This window comes from Cydia splendana, chromosome 27 (assembly GCF_910591565.1).
Source record: "Cydia splendana chromosome 27, ilCydSple1.2, whole genome shotgun sequence".
Taxonomy (NCBI): domain Eukaryota; kingdom Metazoa; phylum Arthropoda; class Insecta; order Lepidoptera; family Tortricidae; genus Cydia; species Cydia splendana.
Genome location: NC_085986.1, coordinates 2,660,851 through 2,686,938, shown reverse-complemented (window position 1 = coordinate 2,686,938; position 26,088 = coordinate 2,660,851). Strand labels below are relative to the sequence as shown.

Here is a 26,088-nt window from a genome sequence, read left to right as displayed (position 1 = left end):
CCAGTAAAAAATGCAAATTTTTGTATGACAATAATTTTAAGATTTTATTAAAATAAGCATAGTAATATTTTAGTGTTAGGACTGTCAGCAGATCTAATACAATGAAATTATGGTCATGTGGGGTAAGACAGTTTATTTTGCTTGGGGCAAGACAAACAGTACACAACAGCCCAAATGATCAACTTGTGTGTTTGTTTTGCCCCAGTGTTAGACTTACCCCATCTTACCTAACTAATAATAAAAAAAGAAGAAAGAACTACTCCTATTGATTGTATCACAAATCACAAACAAATAAAAATGTATTAAAAAAAAGCGGTGTCATACGCACCTCCTGTAGTTTATCAAAGAGTTCCGTTTTTTTTTTAAATTAGTCATTTCCACGACATGAAATTGTCAACTTATAACGAATTTTAATCACAATGTGTACTTAATTATTATGTATTTCAAATCACCTTGTTGATCACATCACATATGTACCTTTTTCATATTTTTATGTATTATAATAATACACCTAAACTTGTATTTTTTTTTAATCCTCTCCTCAGCTAATCGCTTGTCTGGTGAATCAATAATTTCGTGCATCTAGTTTCCAAAGTAACGTTACGTCGCCCGAGTCACACTTGAAAATGCTTTGAGCCATTTAACTTATTCTAGTTTGACGTCAATCTATGAAATTATGACGTATAAATAACACTTGCACTATCAAAATCGTTGCAGACTTATCTTGGTCTAACTAGTTCTTCCCTATGACGGTCACCCTGACCAAAACAATCATATGCCGGTCTTCACCACATTGACATTCGTCTAGAGATGCCCCGAATAGTGGTTTTGGCCGAATACCGAATATTCGGCCTTTCTCGGCCGGAGCGCCGAATAATCGGCATGACATGCGAACATTTGAGTCACAATTATTATTAAAACAGTTCGCCAACATAGCACAACGTTTGCTTGCGTTTGCTAGTTAGAGTCAATAAAATCATTTTGTACAATACAACTTTCCAATACATTTTAAATATTATATATATTAATATTATCTAGTTTTGGTTATTTTTGTGTATTTTTTTTAGGTAGGTGCAATAGACACCTATTCGGTATTCGGCCGAATAGTAGGCAACATTCGGCCGCATTCCGAATACTCGGCAAAGTGGCCGAATTCCGAATACTCGGCAAAGTGGCCGAGTACCGAATAGCTGCCGAATATTCGTGGCATCTCTACCTTAAATATTACCGCTCCAGCGATCAAACGGTTAAGAGTATAAATAAAACCAAGCATAAGAGGGGTAATGTATAATTTATACATTTCACATCGAAAATGGAGATATGACAATGCGCCCAGTTTCACGTATATTTATTCCTACCTAAACTAAACAATAATAACAGTATAAAATAAATGCTGCCACTTTCCGCTGCCTTTTGGGATGCCGCCACAAATAATTGCAAAAAATATAAAAACTCGAATTTTGTTTATATGATACAATTTTCGAATAAAAAATGTGTGAAATCTGTCAATGGGTAAAATAAGGACGCTAAGCATGAATAATTTCGTACATTGACTCGCCATTTCTTATCTTTATCACACGTGCATTACATATATTGTTGTCCCGGCGATGATGTCGATGTCGGCGGTCAATGCCACTGTGCGATCAAAACAGCAAAATATAACTATGCGGGGGTATAGCCAAAGAGAATTTGAAATAGAGAGTTACTGTCGTGGTAAATTATGAAGCTACAGTACATTTACTGCCATCTTTCGACAGAAGATTAAAACTGCTAGAACGCGATTTGACTTTGATCATTATTCTTTCACTGATATGTGTTAACTTGTTAAATATTAATATTAACGCCATCTACTCGAGAGTAGGCCAAACGTATGGTGCAATCTTTTCGAGCGATGGTTCCATAACCTTTGGGCTACACTCTACAGTCGAGTAGCTGGCGTTAATTACAATATTTAACAAATTAACACATACCAGTGAAAGAAAAAGGATCAAAGTCAAATGGCTTTCTAACAGTTTTAATCTTCTGTCGAAAGATGGCAGTAAATTTACAGTGGCTACATAATTTACTTTGACAATCCGCCTCTATACACTCTATTCTCTTTGGTATAGCGATAGGAAACGGCGGGTCAAAGTTCGAAATCCTTCATGCTCAGCTTCTTTACTTTATTGCTTTTTACACACATCTTAAAGACTTTCATATTTTCGATAGACATTTGACAAACAGTTGTGCCAAAATAACTAATTCACATTTCGTACACACACACATTGACATTTCGTAGTTGACTGCAAAAATTGTACCTCATTAATAACAAAACACGTGTTATAAAAATAAATATAAAATGCCAGCATCCCACCGCATCTGTGAATTAAGACACAACTTAACCTAACATTTAAAATGTAATTGCAGTCAAAAATAAAATAACCTATAAAATAAGTGACTTAATACTAAATTCAGATCGTCAGAGATAAATAATTTATACTTAAAAATTAAAACTTATCTAAAATGACAGTTTTTAGAGATATTATTTAAAATAATAATAGTTGTATTTGCTGACTGTTATAAAAGCATTACGAAATAATAAAAATTTAACTATGACAAAAAACAGCAATTATTCTGATTTAAACATTACATTTTTTCATGAATACATTTAACATATGTATGCCCATATCCTTTTCATAAAATTGTTATGGACGCACAGCGCAAAATCATTTAAAAGTATTTATGTAGAAAATACTATATTTTATTGAACATTTAATCATTTAAAAATGAAGCATCAGTTTGACATATTTTAAAAGTCATACATTTAAAAGCTGTTCAAATGGCTCATATTTATAATTATAACTAACGTTTTGATGAAGAAAAATATCAGAAAAAAATACACCTAATCCTTGTGACGAATATTTTACTAGACGAATTCTGAATGAGGGAACGCAAACCGGTTTTTAATTGTATGAAAAAACCGGTTATTAACCGAAATTCCATACAAATAAAAACCGGTTTGCATTCCCTACACTCACACAAGTATAAATATTAACACGCTTAAAACGAGACACATATTAAAACTGTTATAAGATACTTTAAGTAACCTATAAATAAATAAAAATACATTTCACAGATGCTTAAAGACAGCGCAGTAAATATTAGGAATCACATTTTAGGAATTAATCATATAAATATCGTTAACAATTCAAAAATCACAGGTCTTAAGACAGATCTAATACTCTTAACACTATCGTAAGAACTTGCGTTACTCGAAACATATGTTTTGTTATAATAACGCATGAAATAAATAATACTAGACTTTCTAGGATTTTAAGATAGGATTCACACGAGTCCGCAACCAAAAAGCCGCTGCCATACAATCGGAGTTGCGTTCTCATTTCAAAACGACATGCGTATATTACATGAAACTTTGCATGAACATTAACAATATGTCTGGTACTAGTTTTCATTGCTATACAAAAATTGTTATACAAAGAAAAAAGTGCGTGTAGAAGTTTTGTATGTAAAATTTATACTTAACCTCCTAAGTCCCGAGTTCCTTTAAAAAGAACAAATTAAAATCGAATTTTGAACTATAATGAAATAAAAAAAGGTTCCAAATTCAAAACTGCAAAAATTACCCTGGGTCTTAGGAGGTTAGAGATGCCCCGAATAGTGGTTTTGGCCGAATACCGAATATTCGGCCCATCTCTCGGTCGAAACCCCGAATATTCGGCATAACATGCGAAATTTTGAGTCACGTTAATTATAAAATTAAATTAAATTAATTATGAGAACTGTTCGTCAACAAAGCACAACGTTTGCTAAGATTTAACTTTTGTTGGTCAGAAGTAGTAAATCAGACCCATGATACAAATAAAACTATTTGTAATCAACAAATGCTCAAAAACAGCGTATTCGTATTTAACAACTTTTCAAGAAAACATGTTAACATTAAATATAGTGATTTGCGGTTATTTATATTGTGTAATTTTTTTTAGGTAGGTGCAACGTGCAACAGATATTCGGGTTCGGCCGAATAGTAGGCAACGTTCGGCCGAATACCGATTATTCGGCAATATGGCCGAATACCGAATATTCGGCAATATTGCGGAATACAGAATAGTTGCCAAATATTCGTGGCATATCTACTTATACTCGCTCGATTTTTTTTTGTATTACAATTTCTAGAAACGAAAGTATGTATTGAATGTTCATATTATTTCATGTTATTTCAAAATGTCGTTTTAAAATGAGAGTGTAAATTCGATTGTATGGCGGCGCCTATAACTCTGTATCTTTAGGTAATTAAATAAATGTAAACAAAATCCACCCTCAAATGGCTCCTTAAGCCAGTTGAGGGTAGATGAAAACATTACATGATCAAAAGGTTAGTCAGGTCGTTCAGTGACAGATCCAGGCGGTTTTGTATTTGGTTGGTTAACCAATAAATGTTATATCTAACTACCCGAAAATTTACAAATTATTTATTTACTTTTATATATGTCGGCGGCCGATCGTAAGATCAGGCATATCGTGAAACGTGATAATCTTTGACTCGTTCCCTGAGTCGACGGAGCCCCGGCAGTTTGCCCTTCGGGCATCTGAAGCAACCTAACGAACCTATCCTATCTATGTATTGGTTTAATGTGACTATCGTCAAAACATTACACAGGAACATTACAATCTGCCTGATCTTACGATCGGCCTACGACATATAAATACTTAAAGATACAAAGTATAGGTTCGAGACGCTTTAGACGTTTTTTTTAATCAGTTTTCGACGTGCTAGTATTATTTATAGTTCTTATTTCACAATCTGGGAATGTATCGATATAACAATGAATTGCAGGCGTTCAATCTATATTAAAGTCACTTTCAAAAGTTTACTACATTATTACGATCTACACATAGTTGACTAAAATGTAAGTTAATTTGTGATTAAACGATAATCTAAAAAGGTTTAATTCAGGTCTATGTGGCTAATTCCGTCATAGGTGGCTATTCCGTCCACTAGCGTTATTCTATATTGCTTATAGTTCAGCGTTCAAAAGCGAATGGTTTTTTTCCTACGATTGAAAATCAAAGAAATATACGATCGTGGACGGAATAGTCCCTATGGCTATGATATAGCCATATTGACCTTAATATAAATAATTTAATTTCATGACACATTTTCTAAATATTCCCTAATATATTTTTAATATAAATTGCTATAATAAAACAGGGTGCTATAATGAACTATTATAAAAGCGAATATGCTGCAAAATAATTTCTTTTAATAGTAGTTTTAACAGACCTAAAAAAGAAAATTATTCTTCGTGTAATTTTATTATTGAGCAGATAATTTAAACATTCATTTCAATTGTTCGAAAGACTCACTATTAGGTACTTATTGTTTTAACTATTTTTTTTTCTTTTTTTATTCGTAATCACCATCAGATATATCGAAGCGGCCAAGGTGTTCACAAATATCTGAACAAAGCCTCTATTATCAAGACGTTAAAGTGCATGCATGTTCAGATATTTTTGAGCACTTTGGCCGCTCCGATATATCTGATGGTGGCTGTACAATAAGTATGTTACAACATAAAGAATAACACAGACAAATGTTAAGAATAGTTTAAAATGATAAAATTATAGTGATTATGGTAAAATCCATTCTGCATTTAGTTAAGGTACTGTTCCATTTTCGACTGCAGCCAGATTGCTACTGCCGTGGAACAATACCTTAAATAAATATCAATATTTTAGCTGAAGTAAACTGACGTTTATTTGATGCAACATATAGTTATGGTGGATTTTTTTAAGGTTTTGTAATAATTAAATTTATCCTAGTAGTTTTAGTGCTTTAACCTATTGTTATATCTAAATATTAAATTATTTAAATACATACTTGTCAATTTAATCCAGCTAAAATAATTACATTTAATCGATCAATCATACTCAATTCGCTCATAGTGATGTGCCTGCATTATTACTATCGATATCGATACATTCCCCTAACTAACCGAATGAACACTTCCCATAGACTAGAGTTGTCGCGACGGGACGGCCTGACGCCGGTCGCTGTTTGGTTGGTACTAGTGATGCGCGTAACGTTGCCATATAAATAAATAAATAATAAATATAAATAAATATTACAGGACATACTTACACAGATCGACTGAGTCCCACAGTAAGCTCAAGGCTTGTGTCGTACTCAGACAACGATATATATATAATATACAAATACATAAATACATAGAAAACACCCAAGACTCAGGAACACACAAATAAACACACACACCACACAAATAAATCTGTGCTCATCACACAAATAAATGCCCTTACCGGGATTAGAACCTAGGACCATCGGCTTCACAAGCAGGGTCACTGCCCATTAGGCCAGACCGGTCGTCGAATATCGATATATATATTTTGATAAAAATATATGGCTGCAAGACAATAGTGTTTTCAAATATATACGTAGATATAAATGTTGTTCCTAGAGGTATGTAAAATTAATGCATCAGAAAAGATATGAAAAATGCCAGAACTGTCATCATTAATAGATTTAGATGAAACCGAAAAGTTTGTACCTAATGTTGACAGAATAAATAGCTGAGGTCTAGTTATTTAATGAAATAAATAGTTGTCAAAACTACATAAATAAACAATAAATATAAGTAAAGGCATACACGCATCACCTATAACAATATAGTTCTAATATAAATAAATAAATCACGCTGGTATTTATTTGCAATGATGAACAGATCTAGTTATTAGCCAATTAAAAAATAAGTAAGGTGCAGCGGGGTAATTTCGACTGCGGGATAATTTCAACTAATCAAAAATTTCCATGTTTTACATTATTAACTAGGGTCACACAACACACCTTTTTCGCTATCTGGACGTATGGCACTCTAGTTAATAATGTAAAACATGGAAGATATTTCGATTAGTCGAAATTGTCCCGCTGCATTAATTAATATAAAATCAACGACGAGTAAATGACGTTCTATCTCGACATTTAGGGAAACTTTAATAATGGTTTCAATTTATTTTTTGTGAGGCTCAAATGTTACCAAGGGATCAACTTTGAGGTAGGTATAAAAGTCGGAGAAAAATCAAAGTTAAAATAAAAATACCTAGTATTTTTACTTTTCATGCGATGATGTTTTAAAGATTTTTTTATACGAGTAACTAACTCTAGATTTGCCCCTCATTACATATAAAACAGTATCCAGCTTAAAACGAATCTAAAACATCACAGGCCGCCTACAGGCGGCCGATAATCAGACTAGCATATTTTTGGCCAACTCTTAAAGCGCCTAAGTTCATTTCTTTTCAAGAAATTTCATTAAAAAACAATTGAATATCTATTAAACTAGTTTGATATGCGGGTAAATATCGAAATGGGATCGATTGAGTCCACTGTTGGAAAATTGGGTTAAATTTTTAAGCCATCGACTTTAAAAAATGATTAAGTAATTGTTATCAATGCATTTAAATGTATAAATATTATTTCAAAGTGTGGTACTTTGACTTGAAGCGCTATAAAAAACGAAATATTACACTCAAAGCAGTGATTATTTACAAATAATACTAGAAAATTGATTTTAAAACCGATCTGGTACACGTTTGTGTTTAGTTACGATATAAAACGGTGTAAAAACAATATAAGGCTCTAAACAAACCAAAACTATCATAAACTTACTCTGTATTAAAACATTACTCACTTCACTATCAGTTTATTAAGTATCGCTACTCAATAATATTACAGTTAATTATCAAACGTTGATTTTTTTTTTAATTTACATGGGCGGCCAAATAGAATTTTAAATGTATCGATTTATCGAATAAAGAATACAGGATGGTCCCATATAAATTTCGTTTGTATTAGATGTCAACCACTTTAAGCAGTACGTAAATAAATATTATAAGGACATGTTTTACACAAATTGAATTGACTAAGCCCCACGGTAAGCTCAAGAAGGCTTGTGTTGTGGGTACTCAGACAACGATATATATAATATGTATATAAATACTTAAATACATAGAAAACAACCATGACTCAGGAACAAATATCTGTATCATCATACAAATAAATGCCCTTACCAGGATGCGAACCTGGGACCATCGGCTTCATAGGCAGGGTCACTACCCACTAGGCCAGACCGGTCGTCAACGTACGTAGTTTATATAATTAAAATAAAATTCGAAAATATTTTATTTCGGACAAGAAATCTTTAATGAAGATTGTCTTCGTCTTTACGTTTTCCGTAATCCATATATCATACTGCAGAAACCTAGCGTCCGCTCAGACATCTAAACCCAAGCCAATGCCATCAGATCATAAGACCCAAGAGGTGAGCATCTGTCAATTTTGATGCAAAATATGCATCATAAGCTCTTAAAATGGCGATACGAGATTTCACTCAGTTTCTCGCATATTTTAATACGACAAAAGGAAAATAATTGACCAAATTGATCCACATTTCGACGTCAACCCGCACACACAAACTATACACTAAAACCATATAAAAATCTTAACCGACCGCGCGTCAGACCCCGTCGCGATTCGCAACTCTCACTAATAAAAGACCTATTTGAAATAATACTGTCAAGAGAGAGCATAATAGTAAACTTAATCACTAAAATCATTAAAACCAAAATCAGTACGGGGAGGGAATGAACGCTACACATGAGGGGGGGATTAGGGCCGCAGGGGCCGGGGGCAGGGCGGGCCCGGTACTGATGTGGTTGTAATGGTTAAGGGCAGTGCTGTTTTTTGGGCTTTTTCAAGTTTTCCTCGTCGACTCCGGACCTTGGTACCTGGAATTTTTGGCGATATAATGTATTGCACATTTTTTTGCTTTTCGTCGGTTATCACACTGGTAGAGCATCCGGTTGTGGCGAGTTAGAAGAACTTAGGTCTACCAAACATTAGTGAACTATGCTCCCGCTATTCGCTATATACACAGTGGCTAAAAATAACTGCATTCCCGTTGCCACGGAGGTTTTGGAATTATACTGAGTTAGACCAAGAGAATGCAACGATTTAGATAGCACACGCAGTGCAAGTGTCATTTATACGTCATAATTTCATAGAAGTTATCAAAATGCGTGTGCTATCAAAATCGTTGCAGACTTGTCTTGGTCTAACTCTAAAGTGCTCAGCTCCCTCAGTGTACCGCTCGCCCTTGAGCGACACGATCTTGTTGTCGCGGTAGCGGACCATCTTGTGCTAACTTCACCTACTGTTTGTGATGTATGTAACCATGTCACACTCACCTCAGTGTACCGCTCGCCCTTGAGCGACACGATCTTGTTGTCGCGGTAGCGGACCATCTTGTGCTAACTTCACCTACTGTTTGTGATGTATGTAACCATGTCACACTCACCTCAGTGTACCGCTCGCCCTTGAGCGACACTATCTTGTTGTCGCGGTAGCGGACCATCTTGTGCTAACTTCACCTACTGTTTGTGATGTATGTAACCATGTCACACTCACCTCAGTGTACCGCTCGCCCTTGAGCGACACGATCTTGTTGTCGCGGTAGCGGACCATCTTGTGCTAACTTCACCTACTGTTTGTGATGTATGTAACCATGTCACACTCACCTCAGTGTACCGCTCGCCCTTGAGCGACACGATCTTGTTGTCGCGGTAGCGGACCATCTTGTGCTAACTTCACCTACTGTTTGTGATGTATGTAACCATGTCACACTCACCTCAGTGTACCGCTCGCCCTTGAGCGACACTATCTTGTTGTCGCGGTAGCGGACCATCTTGTGCTAACTTCACCTACTGTTTGTGATGTATGTAACCATGTCACACTCACCTCAGTGTACCGCTCGCCCTTGAGCGACACGATCTTGTTGTCGCGGTAGCGGACCATCTTGTGCTAACTTCACCTACTGTATGTGATGTATGTAACCATGTCACACTCACCTCAGTGTACCGCTCGCCCTTGAGCGACACGAGCTTGTTGTCGCGGTAGCGGACCATCTTGTGCTAACTTCACCTACTGTTTGTGATGTATGTAACCATGTCACACTCACCTCAGTGTACCGCTCGCCCTTGAGCGACACTATCTTGTTGTCGCGGTAGCGGACCATCTTGTGCTAACTTCACCTACTGTTTGTGATGTATGTAACCATGTCACACTCACCTCAGTGTACCGCTCGCCCTTGAGCGACACTATCTTGTTGTCGCGGTAACGGACCATCTTTTTCGGCTCCATCTTGGGCGCCAGTGGCTTGTGCTCCTTCGTTTCCGAGTTCTTGTCCACATACGAGTAGCTAAAACAACAATACTCATGTTAACTCACGAAAGCTCGGCCCCGAGTATACTTTCATGCCCTTTGGGGTTGAGACCCTTGGCCCGTGGGGTCCTAACGCTCTACAGCTCTTTAAAGAGCTATCCAACTCCGGAAAAGTCTAGTCGGCTTCACTGGCGACTGAAAAGCTGACAGCTTTCTCGCGCAACGTATTAGCATCGCAATACAGCGGAAAAATGCTGCCAGCATCCTCGGCGCCATGCCAAAGGGGCATTTTAGTTTATGTAGTTATTCGTTTTTAGTTTTATTTTATACATAAGTTCGTTTTTAACACTCTCGAAATAATAAGTAAAATTTAATGTTGACTGTACGAGCTCAGCCGAAAGAGCTTTGTATCATATGTCAGTGCAGTAGCTGAAAAGACTAGGTTTAGCGGAGGTACCCTAACGGCAGCACCAGGCCAAACCAGGAAGTCCCGAACTGAATGGTATTACCAAAAGAGTCAATAAGACTTCCGTAGTTCCTAGTCATCGTAGGGGGCCGATTTTTGAATTTCGACCGCATGATTTCGTGTATTTCGTTCAATAATATCTCCACTACAGGCATTTAAATTGTACCAATAGAATTGAAAATAAGTGGTCAATACCACTAGATTCCCAATTTCTATCGCTCGTATTTCAAAAAAAAAATAGCATTTCGCTGTTTTCCACCGATTTTCGAGTGACGAAATCGAGCGATTGAAAATCGCCGTCCAGAGCGGGTCTTGCTGATGGCGAGTCACCTATAGAGAATAGCTAGGCTTAGACAAAGCGATCATATCCCAACGATGTCAACTAGTAAGCCCCGAACCAAACGGCGCTCCTGAAAGACAATAGGACTCACGGAGCAACAATACAGATCTTCGGTTTCAATGGAGGGCAATAACGAACAGCGCTTGTCTTTGCTCACGTCAGTTAGTTTACTAGCTGCAGGGGCCCGTTTTTCAAAAGCTTGTAACTTGTAATACATGTGGAAGTCCCTTTCTAACAAAAGCTGTCAATAAGTGACAATTACACGTTACAAGCTTTTGAGAAATGGGCCCCAGGAGTCTGACATATCGCGCAAAAATACGGTTCTTCAACTCCGAGTCATCGCATAGCGGAGTCTTGCAGGCCTGATGGAGAGCGACAGCTGACAAATTTTTACCTTATCTTTTTAATTTTTTATTCTTTTCTTTATCTTATTATTCTTATTCTTCTTGGTTGACCAGCTGCAGAAGTGCACATATAGGGAGGAGGGAGGTTGTCCAATGGGAAAGCGAGATTTCGTGAGTGATTCTTTTTGCAGAAGGGTTATCTAATTAAAAACAAAACAAGTGCGAGTCGAACTCGCCCACCGAGGGTTCCGTACTTTTTAGTATTTGTTGTTATAGCGGCAACAGAAATACATCATCTGTGAAAATTTCAACTGAACCCATCACGATTCATGAGATACAGCCTGGTGACAGACAGACGGACAGTGGAGTCTTAGTAATAAGGTTACGGAACCCAAAAGCTGTTTCTGTAGTACTTACCGAGCGATGATACGGTTCTTGAGCTCCGAGTCGTCGCAGAGCGGAGTCTTGCTAGCCTGATGCAGGGCGGCGGCCGACAGCGCCTGGCCTTGCTCGCGGCGGTGCAGCAATGTCGCCGCCGCACGCTCCACGTCGCCGCAAGCGATCGACACGCAGTGCTTTATCTGTAAGTCAGGTTTAACCAAGGTTTGTTCTAAATGCGGCTACCTAAAATGTAAATATAATATTTTGCACATTCTACTTTGTACTACCTTTATTTTGCTCACCCACAATTATATTGCATTTGGATTCGGAGGTTTCTAATTAGAAAACGTTTTTGTAAATCAAGCTATAAATAGGTTTTACTGCAAAAATATAAACAAATTACTAAATGGCGCAGCGCAGCGCTCCATGGCCCTGGTCACTGACCCACTATCACTTGGTCTCTAGCAGGCTTCGTTAACGCTCGGCTTCCTCAGAGCTCGTCATCTCAAAGTCACTTTTACTATATTCCACACCACGGGGTCCTGAGTCCTAATACTATCGCCACTACTCTGAGTAGCGTCTTCGATGCAAGCGGTTACGATGTAATATCATAGAGAAATACAGTAAGAATAGAGTGCTCACTCCATAGTCTCCATACATCAGTTATGGTATCAAAACGACTATAATATTCGCAGTCGACATCTAGCATCGAGTAACGGGATTATCAGTACCGCGAGACAGTGATAGGTACGAGAATTCTCTAGTGTCGCGACTCACGAAAATTGTATTGAACAACAATTTACAACTAATATTAAAACTAGAAGTCGTTCAAAATAGAGTTCCGGTTAATCCGGTTATAATATTAGCCGTAAATTGTTGAGCATTAGACTTTTCGGTCGTCGCAACATCTATTGTCAAGTCGCAGTACTGATAATTCCGCTACTCGATGCTAGATGTATTATATGTACTAAAACTGATGTATAAAGTGAGCACTCTATGTATTTTTTTCTCTATGGTTATATAGAAGATCCTGATTATCCCTTGACCCTGTATGTAAAACATTTGTATTTGTCAATCTTACCTCCATAGCGCAGGTATTCGGGAACATCTCATGCAGCACCGCGCATTGAGCAGCGAGCATGGGCAGATCCTCGGCTTCCAGCAGGCTCCGCTGACGCTCGGCCTCCTCGGAGCTCTCGGAGCTTGAATGAGAGCTGGAACAGAGTTGTTTCTAGTTTCCAAACACGAGTAAAGAAGAGGAAAAGAGATTTTCTTAAACAATAGCAAAATATTTTAAATTAAATAAGCATTTAAAAATATACCGTTTCAACTCGAATTCGCGGCATTGGAACATAGGCTATAGTCGTATCATCGAGAGCGTGGAATTGCATATGTAGTAGTATTGTTTGTTTACAGGCATTCTATATTTGAATTTTCTATTTTCTTGTACTATCAGCATACAACCACTACAAATGCAATTCCATCTTCTCGATAATTCAACTATACCGAAGTTTATCTGACTACGACAAATAATGAAATGCTACATTTAATGTAATCTTCAATGCTTGACTTGTTAACGAACATACTAAAATCGCTAATGTTGATTTAAAAAGTTTCTTTAAGTATTCTTAATTTCATGCATTAGAACTGCGTTTTGTCAAATATAGTAAATTTTTTTTTCATGTCCTTTAGCACTACATCCTTTCATCTTGTTCTGGGTCCCACAGAGCACTGTGGGAATGCATTTACGCACGATGTGTGGGACTCGCCGCTCCTTTCCCCTCTCCTGGCGAGAGAGGGGGAGAATTTCGCCCTACCCACTAAACCCACTCCAGCGTTCACCCTCTTTGCCGTTTGTGAGGACGCATTGGGATCTGCTCTGGGTCTGGGTTCTGTTCTGGGTCTAACTCTACTTAATGATGTAACTACTGGAATTATTGATCATCTCACCGGCTGGGCTTGGTGGCCGTTGGCAGCATCTCGCTCAGGGTGTGAAGAGTCATCGTCAGCTTGTCGCTGCTGCTCGACGACTCCTCTGTAACAAGAACTTACAAGTTATAATAGTAATGGAATATGTAGTCATTAAGTCTTCTCCAACTTTTTCCATTAGCTGGCGCTGAAACCTTATTTTCGTACCCGGCAGACCTTGTCAGAAATGGTGAACTTCTTTTTGAGAGAATCGCCAGAAGTAGCACCAAACCGAGATGAGTGAAATTAGTTGTCGGCAAAAAATCATTTTTGGCACAAGCTTTTATCACTCACTGAAGTTTTCTTTCCACAGGCAATTTAACTCATTGAGACAATTCTGCACAACACAATTAGGATGCGTTGTTTTATCACAGTTTCTATGGCCACCTCCTGTCTCCATCATCAGATCAGCTCGATGGTACCATAATATTGCATACTCATCCATATGTAATGCAAATTTTCAGCTTTATCAAAACCAGGAAGTGGGTCAAGTTTAACTTGCAAGATTTGACCCATACAATAGTACATTGTGCAACATGGGGCGTAAGTTGAATATTGCAAACAAGAGTAAGTTAAATCGCGACGGCTTGCCGGAGCGATTTATAGACTCGAGTTTGCAATATTATTACGCCCCAAGTTACACACAATGTTTTTCATCACACTTGTGATACAAAAATTAAGTATAAAGACAAAAAACTGTTTATTATGGCACTAGAAACTTCATAACTCCCTAGGGAGAACGCTTTTTCTATAACTCCCGCTAGACCTGCGTGCAAATCCACATTTACTGAGCGAGTGTGATGAAAACATAGTTAGGTACATATATTCCTAGTTAAATAAAAGCTTGTAATAAAATGAGGCCGAAATGGGACACAATTGTTAATAATAAATCAAATAATCGTGCCATCCTGGCCCAGGACATTCTACATCGATATGCCTTACAGCGCAATCACTTTACTACAAGTCAACTAAGTCAAGTAACCAAGACAATAAAGTTTTCAGTCTATGAAGGACATAAAACTAGCTATAGACTAGATTTTACGCCTTCAAGGTAGCTGGGAACAAGTTGTTGAAACCTTGACATAAGGACTTCAAGCAAATCTAGGTTGCACTTGTAAGTACTTATAATTTCAAAGGACATATTCCAAGCGGCCATATTCACAGCAAGGCTTACAGATAAGAGATGGACATTAATAGTCACCAAATGGAGAGGTCCACTTGGCAAAAGAGGCCGGGGCAGACCACAAATGCGTTGGGAGGAAGACTTAAAAAGAACAGCCGGCACAGACTGGATGGCGACAGCACAAGACAGGCACAAATGGGCAGCAATGGAGGAGGCCTTTACCCACTAGGGATTCATTAGTAACAACACATATTATAAGTCATAGTTTTATTTAAATTTTTTTATGTAAACACGTTACAATGAATAAAGGGCTTTTTTATTTTTTTATTCTTTTTTTTTTATTTTTTTTTATTTTTTTTTTTATTATTCCAAGCGGCCTGTTTACATATTGTGCACTATAGTCCATATCATTAGGTATTTAAATAAAAGTAAACAAACAATTTGTCCATTTTGGGGTAGTTATAACATTCATTGGTTAACCAAATACAAAACCGCCTGGATCAGTCACTGAACGACCTGACTTTAACCTACATTATTTGATCATGTAATGTATTCATCTACCCTCAACTGGCTTAATGAGCCATTTGAGGGTAGATTTACTTTTAAATACCTAAAGATTACAAGAGAAGCAATAGACCCTAAAAAGTTTATAATGAGCGCCTATAGCTCACTAAACTATATTAATTTATTGATATTACTGTCTAGGATGCAAATGTACACTAGATTTAGTAATTACCTTGTAATACATTATGTTAAATAAAGAACTTATAAAAAAAAATAGACCCTAAATGGACACTGAATGTTGTCGTGTACCAATTTCGATTAGAATAATCTAATCCTATTCTTATTGGAAGCTTATTGGGCGAAGTATTGTCATTTTTCACGCACCCTACACAATAATTTAAAAACTTAGTATTATCTTTAATCCCGCCCAAAACCTACAAACTTTCAGACACTAGCTGTAGTAGATGTGTCTAAAAACGGATTAAGAGTGGAAATTGGAACTATTAGTATTTAAATCCAGCAAACTGTTTTTGATATTTAAGTAAGTGCTTGCTAGGTTTCATTTCAAGTTTTTCATGAAAATCTCTAGTAATAATGATGATGTTAAAGTCGGCATTTCTGTTATTCGGTCTGCAACCGATATGTCAAACATTTATTTAAAATTATGTAAAATTTATAAACAATAATCTGTTAAGTGTAACAAACCCTCGTTAATGTTTGTCCTTATCTGTCATTTTGTAATTTGTGTTAGTTAGAAAGGGATTTATAAAAGTTGCTATTTTTCATCTCACTATAATTATGATGTCACTGTAAATGTTATAATGACTTGTGAAAGAGCCCTTGAGGCCGCAACACCACTTGAGAATGCATTTTTGAATTTTGAATCCAGATATCAGTATAGAAGAGGTTAAAGTGGCCAAAATTATGTAGCTAAAGTAACTAACCGTGGCTAGACGGAGGGTCGCTCTCCTCGCTCGTGAGCAGGGCCTCCAGGTCTACAACCCAGGAGCACACGCGCTCCACGTCAATGTTGGCGAACTGCGGCACGTACGCCGCCATCATCTCTATGAACCCTAGAAGACAGATAAGAAATATGATAGAGAATTGATTAAGTATATAACTAAAGCTTTCTACTGTGCCCTTGCTATTTTACTAAGCACCACTTGCACCATCCCACTAACCCGGGGTTAAGCGGTTAAACTGTTAACCCAGTGTCAAATTGTACTGGTAACCATGGTAACTCCAGGTTTAACCGGTTAACCCTAGGTTAGTGGGATGGTGCAAGTGGCGCTAGGCCTACCAATAGTACCAATATAAAGGTGTGCCCTGGCTGGTAGGAAATTTGTTTAGATATACAGATATTAGTATTCATTTGCTTTATATTTTGAATAATCATTTATTCATATTCATTTATTTATATCATTCTCTTCCCTATTAACATTTTCCTGAAAACCAATTTGTTTCTAATGAAAAAATTGCAGCTGTATGATACACATGCAGTCAAATGTCAAACTTTAATTCAATAAATAATTATTCTCTCTTAATCTTTTGTTGTGATGGAACTCATAATATACTGGAGGAATACTCACTAAGAATTACATTTTTTGTGACATTTACCCTACTGCTCACAAAATTAACAACATAGGTGCAGCTGACTCCACCCTATATTGATTGATTTTTGTAAATTTATTTTTACAGTTATTTTCTCATATTAGCCGATTATTATCCAGCTGTAGATTAGAGAATACATGTTTTAAAGGAATACAACTGAAATCAACTGATTTATACAACTTGTTTTCTTCAATTCATACCTATTGATTTTGTGTAAAAGTTTGTATACATATTTTTAGCTCTATTTAAATAAAGTGTAAATGCATTATACATTATTACCTAAACTGCATTTACTCAGTTTATAAAGTAATTTATAAAAATAATGTGAACCCACTAGAATCATTGACACAAAATGCAAATTAGGAAGTTTATTTAAACGAAAATAGGTAGTTTATCGTCATAATTTCCATCCCAAGACCTAGTTTAGTTATTTATCTATAAATTTATAACATTTTCAAAGTATTTACCTTCGACATCGAAGCAGGGATCTTGTGAAGATTCCTCCACGAAAGAAATCACATAAGATAGTACTATATCGTCAATAACGTTCAAGTCCGCCGAGGGGACGTTCTTAGTAATAAATTGAAACAAACTCTCCTTAACAGCAGACTCCTGCAATGCTGTAGTGCTCATTTTCACTTACAACAATATATTTTTCAAGAAACTAGAGTTAATAAATTCTAATCGCAGCCAGGCCGCGTTACGCCCCGGTAAACAGGTAAAAGGGACGACGTTTTAGAGCAATGGGCGGCTCCTGAAAACCTTTTCTCTTATAACTAGCTAGCTTGTGCGTTAATATTAAATTACAAGGGAAAACTGGGCTATTCCGATGGAATTCCAGAGTTCGGCGACGGAAAATCAATAAAACACAATGCAATGTTTTTTTTTCTTATGTCATAAATTTGTTTATGTTGCTCGGGCATAGACTCGCGAGTATACAGCCATGGGTGACATTGTGACAGATTTAAAGGCCTCGTACACTTACCAGCATTGTTGTATGATGCACGGTGCTTCGGCGCTATCCCTGAACGCACCCGTTGTAGTGACTTTTTTTTTATGTCAATGTCATAACAAAAAAAATCACAACAAATTCAAGTTTTCATAAACTTTTTCATGTTGTTTAGAAGTTTGAGTCATAACATTTGTATTATAATTTACACCGTAAATAACAAGGTATATTTTTATTTACACCGAATTTCTTTAGGTCTTAGGAGATCTTGTATGGGTCTCGTGAAAACAGTGGTATAGAATTTAAGAGCAGATTTCTTGCAGCAGATTGTTACATGTTGTTACAGTGGTGTAAATACAAAAGAGTGTCAAAAAAATATGCGATAACAACAAATGTAACTCCGGAAAATCTTAGATACAGACTAAGCTTAAATACAAGGAGCTAGTTACAGTAGTTATATACTTGATAAACGTAACTTAAAATAATTTAAGTAAATAAACGCTGATGCTGTCATCAAGTACAAGGTAATATTTAGATAAATAAGTCTTGCATCATACCATTATCTATAACGAAAAAGTTGCTACCTAGTTTTAACAAAATATACCATATTATTTTTTTCTCATTATGTTCTTACAAGAAAAAAATACTTTTTGCATAATTTAAGAATCACCAAGGTACTTTTTTTAAACTATTACTTATTGTATTATATACTAAAACTAAAACATACTAATAAAATAAATGAAAATACGAAGAAGAATTTATAAAAAGAATATCCCTTTCTAAAACCTCCGCCTGCGGCATTGAGCCCATAATGCTGGCTGCATTACCTCTCTGTATTGCTAGCGATATGCGCTGGGAGAGGTAAGCGCCAGCCCTATAGTCTCCCGAGGCAACCATTCTTGCAAGTAGTTTATACTTTTGTATATAACATCTATTTTATTTTACAATAATTTAACTAATTGAGGTTTGTAAGTTATATACATTAATAATAATCATCTCACTATGTACATTAAAATACCTTAATTTGCAGATGTCTTCAGAATTGGGCCTTTCCCCAAAGGCACACAGAATGGGTTATCGTAGAATGTAGATAAAGGAAAACTGTAGATATAGTAAAAAAAAAATGTATTCTGAAATAAGGCTATAAATAAATAAACAAATTTGCAGATGTCAGAATACGACCATATTAGATTATTAGGAGACGCGCCAACCATATTAGATTACTTGAACGAGGAGTGCTGGAGAGAAGTGCTGAGTTACATATCCGTTAGTGACATCATCAAGTCAGAGCGGGTCTGCAAAGAGTGGCAGCGGGTTGTACTAGTATATTTGAGAGGTCAGGAGCAGTTGCTTAATCTCTAGCCACCCGGAGACCTATAAAATGGCCTTCCAGTCCATTGCATTTTGAATCTTCAAAACAATTTTTCAAACAATAGCCTTTATTTCATGCATTTTTGTTTTACACTTTCATTGTTTTTACAATCTAATATTTTTATTTGCATGTCGCGTGTGCGGAAAAGGCCTCCCCCAGTTTTTCCCATTCCTCCCTATTCTGTGCTGTTCTCCACAGTATCTGTCGAAGTTTATTAGCTCATATATGAATTATAAGCTGAAATAAACTGAGATAAGTGCTGGAAATCAATATACCGCCACCTATACGCAATTCATCAACTGTTCATACATTTAAAATTAAGTACAAAAAACACATTCTGAATATGCAAAAAATGTTATAAAATTGCCGATGCTACAACTCTTATGAATATTATTGTAATACTTTTTAAAGTTTTTGTAAAATTGTTTTTGATGTTCTTAACGACGGTGTGATAGTGTCCAGATAGGGCTTGCATTATCCGTCCATTTTTTGTATCCGGATATTTCGAATATTTATAATTTTACTATCCGGATATCCGGATAAAACGGATAATTCGAATACTTGCTTTGTATTTAACAAAACTCTCACGAACTTTATAAAAAATGTTATTAAAATCAAATTTTACGTATAAAAGGTTGCGTAACAGCAAATGCTAATAAGGTATTTTTAGGAATTCTACCTTTTCGTCGAAATTTTAGTGTCCGAATTTCACTTGGTAATTTTTTTTCTCTGAAGCTTTACTGTGACATGACAACCAACCTTCGGCAAATTTTATTTTTTAACAATATATAGTTTATAACCCTCCGCTTAATATCTAGATGGGTAGGACGAGGGTATGTCTCCTCGTTTTGTGTAAATTTCTGTGTATTTATGTACAAATTTGCAAGTCTCCAAAATGTAAAGGCAGGGTAGAGTAAGTATTTAAAATTTTACAAAGTATGGTTTGCAACTATCCGGTTCTTCAATATTGACGATTATCCGTATCAGGTTTTTTTGCTTAATGAAAAGGGAGGGAGCTTCACTCTACTATTTCTTAAGTGACTTCAGATGATCACAAGTTATTTGGCGTTATTTTATTAAAATTTAACAACCATGAATTAAGTATATAATAATGGTCAAACTCTTCTTCAGTTAAGAAATTGGCGTCTTATTGACATATGGTACTGGCCGTGGTTTCGATGATATTTAGAGAATCGAATACGTCTTCTAACTGCTGAAATATTACAGATTTATTCAAATGCAGAATGCTAAAACTTTCTTACCATATCTGCTAAACAGATACTGCATCTCGTTCAGCAGTTTAATATCAACCGAAGTTCTCCTCCGTTGGACCCATTTTAGTTCTTTTCGCACGTTATTAATAATGTATTCAGACGCTAACAATAATGCAGCGCAGCGCGTTTGACAGGAGTACATTCAAAGTTACGTACGTTGTACGTTTTACGGAGCTAGGTCGATCCCAGAAGATTGTTCCCAAATATTTTAAAAAATAAGGGAGTAGACAACAATCAAGGAGAAATACTTAAATAATCAGTTTTCATACCGTAAAAATGTATCTAAATAAATAAATAAATCAACCGACACCGTTAACGTTATAATTTTCAACGTTTTTGAAACAATTTTCTTATAAATTTAAATGATATTTTTGTCATAAATGGTATTCGAATTATTCGTTTTATCCGGATATCAACCTCATCTAAATCCGGATAGTAAATTAGACGGATATCTGGATAAAACGGTTATCCGGATATCCGGATTGCAAGCCCTATGTCCAGAGCTTAGTAAAGGTAATTCTTTAATAATGTGGCTAATTATGAATTAAAACATCATCTTATCACACATCAAACTTCTCACTCCTAGTCGCCTGTGTCTTTTTATTTTATCGTTTAAAGTTTTACAAATACATTCCTCATTCATCTCTGTTCCCATTCTAAGTACCTGTTTTTGGAAGAATTCTAATTCTGTTTTTATGCCGGCCATTATTATTTTACGCATTGTTTTTAGTATTGTTTTATTTCTTATTTTATAAGTTCAAGGGTCCACTGAAAATCAGCGTCGTTGCACTAAATGCTCCGACACATGCTGAGTGGTATCCTCTTTGGAACAACCAATTACATAACCTATGTTACATGTTTGTCTGTATTAATTTTAAGATTGTTATGTGTTGTTTCAAATAAATTATTTTCTATTCTATTCTTTATCTATCTAATTAAAAAAAAACTAAGTCTATAAAGGATATTAGGTAAATAAGAAACCAATAGCCATTTTCTCAATTTGATTTATTTCAATTAAAATTTCAAAATATAACGAACAATCATACTTTCAACTTTTATTGATAAAATGTCAAAATAAACACAACGCCGAATTCACAACTACATGGTTTTATATTATAATTACAAGAGAATTTTTAGCAATAATTATTACATTCCAAGTGCCTATATAGAAACATAAACTTAATTTTAATAGCTAAAGGATTGTTTTTTACAGCTTGGCAAAAAATAATAGAAATTAAAAAGTGGCAATACTGTAGTGTCGTCCCGTTTTCTTATATATTGGTTTGAAAGGGATGACACTACAGTGTTGCCACTTTTTAATTTCTACTCTAATTGCCAAGCTGTACTAGCGAAAGATTATAAACATTAAACAACCGAAATGTTTGAAATCATCAAAAAACGCTCTTGATTTCTTAGCATTAATGTCCTGTATGACTACCACCAGTTCGAGTCGAACTGTTCGACACTGACATAAGGTGTGCGTATAACATAAAGTATGTTACGCAGACGTTAACGAATGTCAGTTTGACACTGCTAAGGCAATCGTGGTAAGCCTACTAGAGTTAGACCAAGAAAAGTCTGCAGCGATTTTGATAGCCCACGCAGTGCAAGTGTTATTTTAAACGTCAAACTTCTATGAAATTATGACGTATAAATAACACTTGCATTGCGTGGGCTATCAAAATTGCTGCAGTCTTTTCTTGGTCTACCTCTATTAGACTGTTGCAGTAGCACTAGCTGTGGCCACGGAAGTCTTCCGTCCGTATCTGGCTGAAACGTCGGAAAAAGGTAAAATAATTAAATTTAATCGCGTTAGACCCGTTAATGACATTAATTAGGTAACAAATTTCAATACTAATTTTACACATTTAATTTTTCTTGTAGGCTTTCGGAATTCGGAATGCAATTTCTGCTGCTACTAAAGTTCTTGCATATTTAGTAAGTATAATGATTATAATGAAGGTAATTTTTTAGAGGAATCACATCGTGGAACGCTTGGCGTTAGTAAGTAACTTATAGTGTCCATTTTGTTACTTTTTATGATTAAATTGTCAGTTTTGTTACTTTTCTGTGATTAAATTGTCCGTTTTGTTCGTTTCTGTGATTAAATCGTCCATTTTGTTACTGTTCTCTGAGCTCCTAACGATAAGGAATAAACGATTTCTATTTTTAAATACAACTTTGTTATATGAGTGTTGTCGGTTCTTACAAAATTCAGTTATAATTTAAGATGCCAATGGTAGAATTTAAATGGACACCATAAGATTCTTACTTGGTTTAATCTATAGCCTATAAGTATTAGAACACAGTTATATCAAAAAATAAAACAGATAAGTTACCTATAGATAGATAAGTATTTGTAGGTACATCGAAGACATTATACCAATGTCAAATATTTGCTTGCAATTATTTATTTGTCTTTAGATACCACTATGGTAAATAAGAGCAATGTCTGCCTGATTGTAAAGGCTTCTGTACACAATGAGCCAGCGCCGGCCAGTCCAAGGGACGCAGCCATGGGGTAGAATGAGATAGCAATATCACTTTCTCCCTCTAACGCATAAATGCGTCCCCCAGACTGGCCCACGCTGGCCCATTGTGTACAGGGGCCTTAAAGCGGTAACGGCAGCCTATGAAGGCAAAAAGTTGTAAAAGAACTCGGATATAAAAAAAATCAAGACAAAACGTTTTTGAACTTCTTTATAGGAACTTTTGAGATATTTCTAAGATGCTTCCATGAAATTCGGAAAATTAATGTTTACCAGCACATATTTTACATTGGTATACTCAGTGGCAATAGTGGCCATCGCACGAACTGAGCTAATCCTCATGACGCTTAGTCATCGGGTCACTAACAAATACCTCCTTGAAAAACCATGGAATGCTCGGATCCTTTTTTGATTTTGACTGTTTTCCCTACTATAGTGGAAATAACATTATTTGCGGTATTTGACGTCTGTCACTCACAACAGCAATACTACGTAAAATGTTTTGCACATCGAAATCACAAAGGAAAACAACTGCACTGCGAACGTTTACGTTCTACGTCTTTTTTTTTTTAATTTTAGGGTTGGCCGGACACCACCGTTATGAATCGGTAGTCGTCTAAGTAAATCGATATGAATTTTTCATTTTTCTTTTAATAAAAATAAGGAAAAGGTGGATAATTAACTGTAAATATGGATATATTTATCGTCACCTAACAGACAACAAATTTGACACAGAAATAACATAAATAAACTTTAAAATAGATCCCCAGTTAGTTTCAATTTTGACAATGGGTGCGACCTACTCGGTCGGTGTATTAAAACTTGGTCGGGAAAACCATATAATTCTAGCTTTATTTAAATCTCAAATAAAAATTCATTATACGTCACAATTCGATACCTCAGTCTACGTGCCATCCAATCGTAATCGCTTGCTGTGACAATCGATTTGCGTTAGTTACATCTCTATATACGTCAGTCATAATGTGTCAAATACCGCAAATAATGTTATTTACACTATAGGCTTATAAGTTACAGCAAAAGTCACACAAAGGAAGTAAGCAGACTAAATTTGTATCAAAATGAGTCCGATTTGGTCTACCTATAGCTGCCTATAGTAATATAATATGATAAAAATGAAACATAGTTCAGACCTGAAGGCCTACCGAGAACCACGTTCGACGTGTTACTTCCCTGTCACACGTACGAATTTCCAAGTGCGACAGACAGGCAACACGTCGAACGTGGTTCGCGGTAGGCCCTCTGGTAACCTGAACCTACTTTTCATATTTTGTCTTTTACGAGGAATGTTATTAGATCAGTCCGTGATCGATCATTGGCCGAAGATAATTTATATATAGAAAGTGAGGTACTATCTAATACGGGTGCACTTATCAATAGTTGCTTAGTATTTTGAGCCTTATCACCAAATAGTTAAACGTCATCATCCAGTTGCTAGCCTGAGCATATTATAAAGCTAAAAACTGCAATTTTATAGCCGTAACACACTACCGTACCGCAGCGCGATCTTGATGCGGTGTGGTAGTGTGTTACGGCTTTTACTGCCAGAAATTGGCAACATTATTATGACATGACAACTCAATGGTGTTACCAGGACTAAAGAAGAGCAATATTCGGTTTTACGATACGCCTCCCTGTTTTTAATATATGTTTTTGATTTGTGACTTCTACACTTTCCTTTTCTTTCTAATTTTCGTGCATTCTTAAGGTAATTTAGAAATTCAACAGTTTTGAGCAAGCGAATTGAAATAATATTTTAAACACATCGACACTACAAAAATTGTGTAGTTAATAGCTGTATGTGATTTTCTAAGAAATTAAGAATTTTATCGGTTTTGTAATCATTTTAGGAGGTAAGGAACCAACTGACTTCTTTTTATAAAAAGTAAAGAAACAAATATGTTTCAAAAAAATTAAATAAAATGAAAAACTATAAAACACCCATCCTTTTCTTTAGAGTGCGAAAAAAATAGATATTTGGCTATACTTAACGACCTCCTAGCGTAGTTGGTAGTGACCCTGCCTACCAAACCACCCTCGTCTAAGTAAAGATACGTGTTTTTTTTAAACAAGTTTGTGCCAAAACTACTTAAAAATAGTGTACCTACATTTACTGGCTTTGTCCTTGTCGCACTTACACTTTAGAAAGAGATGGGTGCTTTATATCGATAGAAGTCAGAAGGAAGGCATAACAAGGCATGTATAGATGGTCAAGCAAATCTTGTCAGTAGAAAAAGGCGCGAAATTCAAATTTTCTATGGGACGATATCCTTTCACGCCTACATTTTTCAAATTTGCCGCCTTTTTCTACTGACAAGATCTGCTTGACCCAGTATAGATTAATAAGCGTTTGTGGAAATGCTTGGCATTTGAAGTAGTTACATATTTTATTTAACTGGCATGGTTTTTAATTTGCATCACATTTAGATCTGTAGGTATACATTTTATTGATTTATCCTATCGTCTCTATCGAGTAGGTTTAAGGCCGTAACACACTATCGCACCGCACGACGACCTTGGTGCGTCGCACCCATAAGTAAGAGCGAGAAAGAGATATCTGTTTCTCGCTCTCACTTATGGGTGCGACGCACCAAGGTCGCGGTGCGGTGCGATAGTGTGTTACGGCCTTTAGTTTAATTTATCCACAGGCAAATACTGGCAACACCAATACAATAACTTGAATAAAATCCAGTCATACCCATCGTGCCTGTATTTTTAAATTTGCCGCCTTATTGTAGAGTCAGACCAAGAAAAGTCTGCAGCGGATTTGATAGCCCACGCATTTTAAACGTCAAACTTCTATGAAATTATGACGTATAAATAACACTGCACTGCGTGGGCTATTAAATCCGCTGCAGATTTTTCTTGCCGACTACTGATATAAAGGCCGTAACACACTATCGCACCGCACCAAGGTCGCGGTGCGGTGCGATAGTGTGTTACCACTTTAATGATTATTAATGTTGCCGGTGGTTTTGATTGTTTCCATACTCGAATGTATAATACGTTCATTTAAAA

At 36.1% G+C, this 26,088-nt stretch overlaps 1 protein-coding gene across 1 annotated transcript; it reads right to left on the bottom strand.

The window, feature by feature from the left end:
* Positions 1-8,287: 8,287 nt before the first annotated feature.
* On the bottom strand, positions 8,288-18,014 carry LOC134803759 (CUE domain-containing protein 2). Its single transcript, XM_063776595.1, has 7 exons — positions 17,436-18,014; positions 16,302-16,430; positions 13,713-13,797; positions 12,844-12,976; positions 11,799-11,962; positions 10,139-10,268; positions 8,288-8,799 (listed from the first exon to the last, which is right to left on the bottom strand). Exons 1-7 carry the CDS (start codon positions 17,599-17,601, stop codon positions 8,737-8,739), a joined length of 870 nt encoding a protein of 289 aa, XP_063632665.1. The 5' UTR covers positions 17,602-18,014; the 3' UTR covers positions 8,288-8,736.
* Between the last annotated feature and the right edge of the window lie 8,074 nt (positions 18,015-26,088).